This window comes from Schistocerca serialis, chromosome 7 (genome assembly GCF_023864345.2).
Source record: "Schistocerca serialis cubense isolate TAMUIC-IGC-003099 chromosome 7, iqSchSeri2.2, whole genome shotgun sequence".
In the NCBI taxonomy this organism is placed as follows: domain Eukaryota; kingdom Metazoa; phylum Arthropoda; class Insecta; order Orthoptera; family Acrididae; genus Schistocerca; species Schistocerca serialis.
The window spans coordinates 432,008,087-432,020,153 of NC_064644.1; the positions used below are offsets into that span (position 1 = coordinate 432,008,087).

Sequence of the window (12,067 nt, forward strand, 5' to 3'; positions counted from 1 at the left end):
TGATGGCACAGCCTGTGAAGCAGTCATTGAAGATAAGCACACCATGTTGAGCTAAATGCTCAGGAACTGGATGAACCAGTTGTAGAGGGGATATGTCTCATGTCTAGGCATGATGAGAGATAATCAATACCCTAACAGATTCAGTTGTTCCTGTTCTGGGTGGTATTTAGTCATTAAGGGAGCACTCATTTATGCCCTGTCATTGAGTGTGAGATATGGTGGGTGTGATGGGTGAATGAGGACATAAGGCATGAGAGATCTGTTTCTGGACAAGAGGGGGAACACATTTTCAGGCAGTGAAGGCCTAAGTGAGACCCTTGGTAAATTTGGAGAGGAACGGCTCATCATTGCATATTGTACAATTGGGGGTGGTTAGGCTGTATAGAAGCGACTTCACACTGTGGACTGATGAAAACTGTCAAAATGGAGGTATTGTTGATGGTTGGTTGGTTTGATGTGGAGAGAGGTTCCATATGTCCTCCCACTTCCACCTTGTCCAGTTCTGTCAGAAGCATTTCCTACCCTATCAAAGTGTAGTCTTCCAACTTAACTGCAACTACTGCATGGTTCTATGTGAATTAGAGCACTAGCAAGCTGTCTCTCCACATGAATAGCCATTGCCAAAATGTGGCAGAGAGGCAGCTCAACCACTCAGTTGTTGAGCATGCAGCACACCCAATGTGTTTAACCTGTCCAATTGCTTCACAGCCCATACCCTCAGAATTCTTCCCAACAACACCAGCCTTTCTGAAATAGACAGACTGGTACACTTCCTGCAGCATATCCTTCGTATCTGTAAGCCCCCTGGCCTCTCCCTTCATTAGTCCCTCTCCCCCATCTGCTTCTATCCCTTTACTTGCCCCACTCCAACCTCACACGTGGTTATATCTTCCCATTGCACCTGCATAGTCCGAACCGTCCTTTAGCCTGTGGTGTTCCCCCTCTGGGCACAGGTTACTGATGCTGCACCAAACAGCCCACTATCCTGTCTCCACAATCCCGTGCCAGCACACTTAGACAGGCAGCACTATAGGATCTTCCCCCACTCTTGGCCTGCTATCCCATTGCCTTTCCACCCCATCCCACTCTACGTCTCTTCCACACAGATCACTATTCAGCTCAGTTACACTGTGGTGTCCGGAGGCGAAGTTTGTTTTCTCTCTCTCTCTCTCTCTCTCTCTCTCTCTCTCTCTCTCTCTGTGTGTGTGTGTGTGTGTGTGTGTGTGTGTGTGTGTGTGTGTGGTTATCTTAATTATATTTACAGTAAAAAATTTGGGCTGAAAAAATAACAACAATACGCATTTAGACAGACTGCTACTCACAACATAGGGGAGGCACTGAGTGGCAGAGAAGCACACTTGTAATATGCATGTACCTGCCTGCTGTTCAGTGCCTCCTCTGTGTGGCGAGAAGCAATGTATGGTAACTCAAGTCCTCTGGTTCTGTCCTCATAGTGTGGTACAGTAAGAATTCTGTCAGACAAGTGTGCTATTAACTAACTTTATAAGAATATGGTAGTGCCTAAGAAATTGTCATGCAAACAGAAACATGCCATCTCCTGTTTCTTTCAATGTTTGTTAGATTCTTATTTTTGGCAGTCCAGATTGGTTCTGTGATGAACTTAATTCTTGAAATCCCAAGAATATACATACTCAAAAAGTGACACAATAATTAAACTGGTCATTGCAAAAAGGAGGTAAGACAAAAAATGTAACTTTTGAGATAATGAAAGAAAATGTATTTTCTCTTCCAGTAATTAATTAATATTTACAATATTTTTTTCCAGACTTTAGTTTAGTGTTCAAGAAGCTTAACTGTACTTGTTTGAAGCCTGACATATCAAACATATTTCCAAAATATTCTTTAATCAAACCCTGACTTATCCCCTTTACACAGTGAAGTGCCGAATATGCAAGAAGAATGTACTGAAATACCCATTTTTCAACAAGTACATGCTGTGGAAGAAAAACGGATTGTCTTAATTAGTCTCTAAAAACAGAATGGTATTATTGACAATACTGAATGTGTGTAATATATTTTGGGAATGGAAGCCATTTGCTGTGATCGAACGCTGGAGCGGCCCTGAATGAGCTGTCGCTGTGAAGGCCTTTAAAAAACAGTGACAGTGTTGCTGCTGCTAGATAGGAATACGATTGTCACTTCAACCTTAGAAGGAATGATGCTATACCATCAGCACATGCAGTCAGGTTATGGGTAAAAAAACTTTGAAGCAACAGCTGGGTCGATAAAATTGCTGTTGCTATGGCAGACAATGCTGCACACAATTTCTGATCGTCAGGCAGTGTGCATGCTGTGTTGTCACAAGAGTTGGACATCCCATGTCCACTGTACGGTAGGTGTTTTGAGGCATTCTCAAATGGTATGCTTTGCTCTCCACTTTCTCGCAAGGATTGATGTTGACGAGGGCTGTCCATGGACCGTCCTGTGGACAGGCGAAGCTCATCTTTCTCTGAAGGGTGAGGTGAACACACAGAATTGCTGAGCTTCACCTTCAGTCACTGTGGATGAAGTTCCTCTGTATCGTGAACGTGTCATTGTATGGTGCGACTTCACGGCTACGTTCATCATTGGCCCAGTCTTTCTTGAATATGTTGGCACTCAAAGACCAAAGATGGGCAGTGTGACTGGCCAGTGTTATTGCTATATGCTTCGCCAGCATGTCATACCCGCCCTACACAAGAGACATACATCGAACATCAACAGTTTTCATGCAAGATGGGCCCCACACAAATTGCTTGCAAAGTTCACCTCCTTCTCCGAAATACATTTGGAAACAATCGAATTATCAACTGATTGTTTCCAAATGTTTGTCCGGCAAGATCACCTGATCTCACAACCATTTTTGGTTGTGGGACTACCTGAAGGACAGGCTTTACCAGGGGAACATTCACACATGTGCTGATCTGAAGCGCAGCATATAAAGATAGGTAGCCAGCATACCTATGGACATGCTTTGTTCTGCTGTGCAGGATGCAATTCTGTGCTTTCGAACTCTTCTGGACCTAATGGGTGCCATCTTGAGCCCCTTTTGTAGCAGTAATTGTACTGGTATGTAATGGTATGATGTACCGTAGCACCACATTAAAAATGTTTCGGTTGAATTGGTTGTGCATTATTTCTGTTCCCCATGCCCTTGACAATAATGCTACCAAGTTTGGTCCTCATACAGTAATTACTTTCCGACTTATAATGATTAAATTGTATGCAAATATCATTTCTGCATGCAGTTGGGGTGACAAAAATGTACTCTTAACCTATAAAAAGGTGATAACAGTTTTTTAGATATATCATTTGGGATTTCCTCCATGACTATCTATGTAAACTGCTTACTGTGGCGAATAAATATTGTTTCACCGAGTGTTCCTGCTTGCTAACCTATACCTTCATCCTGCCTTTGCTTATGATTAGCATTCCCAAGTAAATCGCCATGTATTACAAAAAAGGGAGATTGTGGAACGAAGACAAAGAATTGCTGGGGGGAAACAGAAGAGAAAGCAAAAACATATTGTTCCACACCACTTTTCTGTGACAGTAATACTTCAAGAGCTTGATAGCTGAAGCATTATTTTATTTTGTATCTGCTCTTTCTTGTATTGTAAGTTCAACAAGTGCTGCCATGTTATTACATTTCTACAGTTCTTGGCAATTTGAGTTCTATTATTCTGCAACATTATTACAGTCATAAAGTTAATCGCAGTTTGAGTTCTGTTATTTGTCATAATGCCTTATATCCATCATTTACTGTATTTAGTAGAAACAGACATGTAATTTCCACATAAAGTTGTGTGATTAGAGAAACCCTTGTTTTAAGTGAGAATTTGCAATATTGACCAACATTTATGAATATTGAAACACCAGGAAGAAAGCATGTGACATATGAGGCATATGCAATTATAATGATAATCAAGATTAAAGATCTCCAGCTTCATGCAACCCCAGTATGTTGCAGCACGAGCCTGTAAACACCTTTGCATTAAACCGAAGAGAGTCTGGATATATTTCTGAGAGATTTCTCTCCATGCTCTTCGTATGAGAGTCCACAAAGCATGAACAGTGGCTGTTAGAGGATTGTGGTGAATAAGTTGATGATCAACCACATCTGAGGCTTGTTTAGTGGGTGACATATGAGATGAATATGTAGGCTGTTCTAGCATTGTATATCTGTTATTGTTGTGTGAAGAAGGTGTGCACATTGCTTACCTTGTGTTGCCGAATAGTGTCCTGCTTAAAACTGCCTGAAGGAAAAACTTTCTCCCAGTCTCTGAAACCTGTCTGATGTAGCAACTGCTGTGTCTCCAGAGTATTGTCTTGTTTGTGTCTTCGGTTGATTGATGACATAGGAGATGGATTCAGATGTATCCATTGGAGCCTATTGTGTCACTCAGCTATATGGACTGACAAATGAGGATCACAAGGATAACATGTGACATGCATACATCCGTTGCTGTAAGACATGTTGAAGAGCATCCCTTGAAAACTGTATGATTTGGTACTCAAAATGCCAGCATCATTGTTCACATCCTCTTCAAACTCTGATATGTTTATGGTTTCTGAAGAGTGATAGCTAATGCAATGACATGTGTGCAGCTAGGCCAGCCTGTAGCAGCTGATGTACTTTTAATGCAGATATATGTAAACATTTCCAGTGTTCTAATGTTTAACCATCTATGTGGATAATGCTGTATGGTCTGTTAATGGTTTGTAAATGAGTTAGTAAAGTGCGTGTCATTTACGACGGTGGTTGAGTTTAGGTTCGTTCTTCGCATCTGACGTCACAGAACACAGTCAGCCAATGAATAGAGAACGACGTTGCCAGAGCTCGAGTGCAGTGCAGAGTACGGACGAGTGTCTTCAGTTTTAGAAACGTTCAGTCATAAATAAAGTAATTGAACAAAAGCAATGTCTTGATAGCAGACTTTCTATAAAAGAAAGTTTGGAAAAAGCATTCTTTACACCAATTGCTTCATATTCTATTAATTAATTAAACCAAACAAGCAATAAGCCTCCTAATTCAGGCGATAGCAAGGAAATTCATTCTCACTAACCGCTTTTTCGCAATAAAGAACAGCAGTAATTGTTTATTTCCTATTGTACTTCGACGAAATGTAATTCATAGCCATACCAACAGTGTTTGTTGGTATTTTGCGTGATTCTTTAAAGTCCTCCAGGAATTCTGTTGAATGACGAGCTGCATTAATGTAACAGTTAAGGTGTTTGGCTGCTAAGCAAGACGTTCTGAGTGCAAACCTTGTTCGGTGCTTAATATTTTCTTTATTTAAAAACAATATTGAAGTGTCTTACTTCACGAATTTTATTTGTTTGAATGTAATTTTTTGATATTTCTAATGGCAACTAAAATCGATCATACGGAAAGTATACACTATGGACTTTTACCTCTGCAAACTCTTCAAAATTTCGAGCAATGGTTTACTACATTTAATGCTGCACAATAACTGCGTTGAACATCGAAACAAAATTAAGTCATTTCTGGGGGGAAGGTATCAGTCAAGAAGATGTGTAAAAATCAAATTTTTGGGCCAGATAGTTTTTGTGAAATCGAATGATAAGTGTGTCAAAGCAGTCGGAACACCATGTGTCTGCACATGCGAGCAGTGCAGTGATGACAAAATCGCGCACAGTGCGGAATGCGGGGAGCACGTCTCTGTAGCAGCGAAAGGGTTAATGCGGCCGTAGTGGCTTTACTTCATAAACTGCGCGCTCCCCCCTAAACGTAAGTTTGCGAACTATACTGTACTATGGCGCTGCGCTTCTCTTGGCACGTGCAACTGGCAATGCAGCAATCTCCTGCGTCTGGGCGGCCATGCGCGAGCCGCCAAGATAAAAGAATTGAACTATAGTCATCCCTAATTGAAGTCACATTGGGTGGTCCAGCATTGTTTTATCTGTTTGTTATGACCCTCTTCTATCTATTGATTCCACAAATGCATCACTGCTGTAGTTTATTCCATTTGAGCTCATTCACAAGTCAGTATTGTGCCCCTGCATTTCAACTTAATTCCACATTTCTACCTCTATAGTAAGCTCGCCATTGGCTGAATGTGGGTTAACACTAATTTTTCCAGTCATACAAGAGATCACTGCTAGGCCTATGTGTGATCACCTGTCTGCCATCACAATTATTTATTGCTGGTACACCGCTGTATGCACATCTGAGTGTGGATATTGATGCCATTATTTCTAGATGTTGAACATTTACGAATATTAGGGTGTCATTTATGAAAATTTTGTCCTGCATTGCAACATGCTTTGTACTAGAATAGATGTTGTGTTTCTTTCACATTTCTCTATCATTGATTTAAGAAAGTTATGTGGACTTAATATTTTAAGTTAAGATTCTCATTTAAGACTTCAGTTTCACTTCAGACTTAGGTAATAATGAATCTGTATGTACATTGCACTTATGTTAGTGTTGTTACTAATATTCTTCATGCAGTTTCATCACAGGGATCCTGGTCTTGTGGGTCTCTTGGCATCAGATGCTGTTCCAGATGATCATGTTGTTTATTTTGGTATCATTTCGGATGGCATCCACACTCACCCTGCTGCTCTGAGAATAGCGCATCGAACTCATCCTAAAGGTTATAAAGCCAGAGCTTGGTTATCCATATAACAAATTTCTGATTCTCTCTTGTAAGTTTTGTACTCCCAATGTTAATACAGAGAGTACTCATTTTTCATAAATTATATTTTATAACACTAGCTACCAAGTTATATCTATACAAAATGTTTGCCTTCTGTTGTTCATAATGTCACTAAGAAGACTATTTTCTGGGGCAGGTTTGGTGCTGGTTACTGATGCAATTTCTGCACTGGGCCTAGAAGAGGGAATGCATCAGCTTGGTCAACTTTCTGTAGAGGTAAAGGCTGGTTGTGCATATATTGCTGGCACTGATACTCTTTGCGGTAGCATAGCAACTATGAGTGAGTGTGTCAAATTCTTCAAAGAAGCTACATGTAAGTGAAACATGTATAACACATAATAAATTTGGGAAATTTAATTGGCATGCAGAAGAGAAGCAGCACGACTCATATAGAGGTTCAGTTGGATATAAGAAATCACGTAGTGACAGGACATCTTAATATTAGTGCAAAAACTTTCCAAAGGTCTGAACATGACTGTCAAATGTTCTTTGTGAATTGCATTTTTGTTTCGATCACATACTTCCTGTAATGTACAAGACTTGTTTTTGGAACTAATAAAATAAAAGCATTCCATTTCTACTGCTTTGCAGACTTATTAGACAAGAGGACAAATGCTCTTCAATCATTACATCTAGCAGTGTGAAGAACTGCAACACTCTCCGTGAACTCCATCCTGTGTCTCCAGAGTATTGTCTTGTTGGTGTCTTCATTTGATTGATGACATGAAGAATCAATAAGAAAAGTTTGCCGTTTCCTTTAAAAACCTGTATTGTCATGACTATCGTGGAAGTAATGTTGCTCTCTGCACAAACTTCATATATATATATATATATATATATATATATATATATATATATATATATATATATATATATATATATATAAACTTACCAAACGAGAAAGTGCTGGTAGATAGACACAATAAAACACACACACACACACACACACACACACACACACACACACACACACACACACACATCCATCCATCCGTGCATATACAGACACAGGCTGACATATGTAAAGGCAAAGAGGTTGGGCAGAGATGTTAGTCGCGGTGGAAGTACAGAGGCAAAGATGTTGTTGAATGACAAGTGATGTACGAGGGGCGGCAACTTGAAATTAGCGGAGGTTGAGGCCTGGTGGGTAACGGGAAGAGAGAATATATTGATGGGCAAGTTTCCATCTCCGGAGTTTTGATAGGTTGGTGTCGGTGGGAGGTATCCAGATAACCCGGACGGTGTAACACTGTGCCAAGATGTGCTGGCTGTGCACCAAGGCATGTTTAGCCACAGGGTAATCATTACCAACAAACACTGTCTGCCTGTGTCCGTTCATGCGAATGGACAGTTTGTTGCTGGTCATTCCCACGTAGAAGGCTTCACAGTGTAGGCATGTCAGTTGGTAAATCACGTGGGTGCTTTCACATGTGGCTCTGCCTTTGATCGTGTACACCTTCCGGGTTACAGGACTGGAGTAGGTGGTGGTGGGAGGGTGCATGGGACAGGTTTTACACTGGGGGCAGTTACAAGGGTAGGAGCCAGAGGGTAGGGAAGGTGATTTGGGGATTTCATAGGGATGAACCAAGAGGTTACAAAGGTTAGGTGGATGGCAGAAAGACACTCTTGGTGGAGTGAGGAGGATTTCATGAAGGATGGATGTCATTTCAGGGCAGGATTTGAGGAAGTTGTAGCCCTGCTGGAGAGCCACATTCAGAGTCTGATCCAGTCCCGGAAAGTATCCTGTCACAAGTGGGGCACTTTTGGGGTTCTTCTGTGGGAGGTTCTGGGTTTGAGGGGATGAGGAAGTGGCTCTGGTTATTTGCTTCTGTACAAGGCCGGGAGGGTAGTTGTGGGATGTGAAAGCTGTTTTCAGGTTATTGGTGTAATGGTTCAGGGATTCAGGACTGGAGCAGATTCATTTGCCACGAAGACCGAAGCTGTAGGGAAGGGACCGTTTGATATGGAATGGGTGGCAGCTGTCATAATGGAGTACTGTTGCTTGTTGGTGGGTTTGATGTGGACGGATGTGTGAAGCTGCCCATTGGACAGATGGAGGTCAATGTCGAGGAAAGTGGGATGGGATTTGGAGTAGGACCAGGTGAATCTGATGGAACCAAAGGAGTTGAGGTCGGAGAGGAAATTCTGGAGTTCTTCTTCACTGTGAGTCCAGATCATGAAGATGTCATCAATAAATCTGTACCAAACTTTGGGTTGGCAGGCCTGGGTAACCAAGAAGGCTTCCTCTAAGCGACCCATAAATAGGTTGGCGTACAAGGGGGCCATCCTGGTACCCATGGCAGTTCCCTTTAAGTGTTGGTATGTCTGGCCTTCAAAAGTGAAGAAGTTGTGAGTTAGGATGAAGCTGGCTAAGGTAATGAGGAAAGAGATTTTAGGTAGGGTGGCAGGTGATCGGTGTGAAAGGAAGTGCTCCATCACAGCGAGGCCCTGGACGTGTGGGATATTTGTGTATAAGGAAGTGGCATCAATGGTTACAAGGATGGTTTCGGGGGGTAACAGATTGGGTAAGGATTCCAGGTGTTCGAGAAAGTGGTTGGTGTCTTTGATAAGGATGGAAGACTGCACGTTATGGGTTGAAGGTGTTGATCTACGTAGGCAGAGATACAGGTGTTGATCTACGTAGGCAGAGATACAGGTGTTGATCTACGTAGGCAGAGATACATTCTGTGGGGGCTTGGTAACCTGCTACAATGGGGTGGCCAGGATGTTTGGGTTTGTGAATTTTAGGAAGAAGGTAGGGGTGCGGGGTGTTGGTGGGGTCAGGAGGTTAATGGAGTCAGGTGAAAGGTTTTGTAGGGGGCCTAAGGTACTGAGGATCCCTTGAAGCTCTGCCTGGGCATCAGGAAATGGATTACCTTGGCAAACTTTGTATGCAGTGTTGTCTGAAAGGTGACGCAGTCCCTCAGCCACATACTCCCGATGATCAAGTACCACGGTCGTGGAACCCTTGTCAGCCAGAAGAATGACAATGGATCGGTCAGCCTTCAGATCATGGATAGCCTGGGCTTCAGCTGTGGTGATGTTGGGAGTAGGATTAAGGTTTTTCAAGAAAGATTGAGAGGCAAGGCTGGAAGTGAGAAATTCCTGGAAGGTTTGGAGAGGGTGATTTTGAGGAAGAGGAGGTGGGTCCCGCTGTGATGGAGGACAGAACTGTTCCAGGCAACGTTCAATTTGGATAGTGTCGTGGGGAGTTGGGCCATTAGGAGTAGGATTCGGATTATTTTTCGTCATGGCAAAGTGATATTTCCAGCAGAGACTACGAGTGTAGGACAGTAAATCTTTGACAAGGGCTGTTTGGTTGAATCTGGGCGTAGGGCTGAAGGTGAGGCCTTTGGATAGGACAGAGGTTTCGGATAGGGAGAGAGGTTTGGAGGAAAGGTTAACTACTGAATTGGCGTGTTGTGGTTCCAGATTGTGTTGACTAGAATTTTGAGGTTTTGGGGGCAGTGGAGCTGGAAGTGGGAGATTGAGTAGATGGGAGAGACTGGGTCTGTGTGCAATGAGAGGAGGTTGAGGTTTGTTGGAAAGGTTGTGGAGGGTTAGTGAGTTGCCTTTCCGGAGGTGGGAAACCAGGAGATTGGATAGCTTTTTTAGGTGGAGGGTGGCATGCTGTTCTAATTAGTGGTTGGCCAGTATGAGGATGCTCTGAACAGCCGGTGTGGATGTGGGAGAGGAAAGATTGAGGACTTTGATTAGGGATAGGAGGTGACGGGTGTGTTCATTGGCTGAGTTGATGTGTAGGTGAGGATTAGGTGAGTGAAGGCTATGGATTGTTCGGTTTGGAACTGGTATAGGGATTGATGGAAAGAAGGGTTACAGCCAGAGATGGGAACTTTAAGTGTGAGGCCTTTGGGGGTAATGCCAAATGTCAGACAAGCCTGAGTAAATAAAATATGGTAGCGTAATCTGGCTAGGGCGAAGGCATGTTTGTGGATGGAATTTAAATAAAACTATGGTGTCGTAGGGATGTTGTGAGGGTGACATGGTATAAGAAGGTGGAAAGTGTAACATGAGGCTAAAGTGAAAATAAAAATATATGGGGGGAGATAAAGGTGAACTAGAAAGCAACTGGAGTTCTGGTGTGAAAAAAGTCGAAAAAGTGTTGGTTTAAGCTGAGCTATGTTGATCCTGTGGTGAACTTAGGTTGGTAAACAACGATGTGTACAAAGGTTAGGTAGTTGTGTTGCCTCCAAAACACATTGAAGGGCGGAGAAATTCGGGAAAATTTTGAAAAAACTGCGTGTAAATGTGTTAAAAGGACTGGTTATGTGGTGGCAGATCATGAAAATGAGGTTAACAGTTGTCTGATGAAGGAATAATAATGTTAAAACCTGTGGGAAGCTGCTAAAAAATGATCGGTTATGTGGGAAAAACGGGAATGGAAATAAAACGAAAGTTGTTAGAACTAGCCGAAATGGTTGTTTAATGGATGAAAGGAAGTAAATCCCCAAACCACCTTCCCTACCCTCTGGCTCCTACTCTTGTAACTGCCCCCAGTGTAAAACCTGTCCCTTGCACCCTCCCACCACCACCTACTCCAGTCCTGTAACCCGGAAGGTGTACACGATCAAAAGCAGAGTCACGTGTGAAAGCACCCACGTGATTTACCAACTGACATGCCTACACTGTGAAGCCTTCTATATGGGAATGACCAGCAACAAACTGTCCATTCGCATGAACGGACACAGGCAGACAGTGTTTGTTGGTAATGAGTATCACCCTATGGCTAAACATGCCTTGGTGTACGGCCAGCACATCTTGGCACAGTGTTACGCTGTCCGGGTTATCTGGATACTGCCCACTGACACCAACCTATCAGAACTCCGGAGATGGAAACTTGCCCTTCAATATATTCTCTCTTCCTGTTACCCACCAAGCCTCAACCTCTGCTAATTTCAAGTTGCCGCCCCTTGTACATCACTTATCATTCAACAACATCTTTGCCTCTGTACTTCTGCCTCGACTGACATCTCTACCCAACCTCTTTGCCTTTACTTATGTCTGCCTGTGTCTGTATGTGTGCGGATGGATATGTATGTGTGTATGTGTGTGTGTACGCGCGCAAGTGTGTATACCTGTCCTTTTTTCCCCCTAAGGTAAGTCTTTCTGCTCCCGGGATCGGAATGACTCCTTACCCTCTCCCTTAAAACCCACATCCTTTCGTCTTTCACTCTCCTTCCCTCTTTCCTGATGAAGCAACCTTGGGTTGCGAAAGCTTGAAATTTGTGTGTGTGTGTGTGTGTGTGTGTGTGTGTGTGTGTGTCTATCTACCAGCGCTTTCTCGTTTGGTAAGTCGCAGCATCTTTGTTTTATATATATATATTACACAAATCAGTTGGTTCTACTGAGAAATTCATCAATTG

General features: G+C 42.7%; 1 protein-coding gene across 1 annotated transcript in view; it reads left to right on the forward strand.

The window, feature by feature from the left end:
- Positions 1-12,067, forward strand: part of LOC126412158 (N-acetylglucosamine-6-phosphate deacetylase) — a 128,591-nt gene that overhangs the window by 100,659 nt on the left and 15,865 nt on the right. The window contains exons 6-7 of the mRNA XM_050081617.1: positions 6,476-6,620; positions 6,820-6,996. Of these exons, the coding sequence (XP_049937574.1) occupies positions 6,476-6,620; positions 6,820-6,996 (322 nt within the window). The remainder of the gene's footprint in view (positions 1-6,475; positions 6,621-6,819; positions 6,997-12,067) is intronic.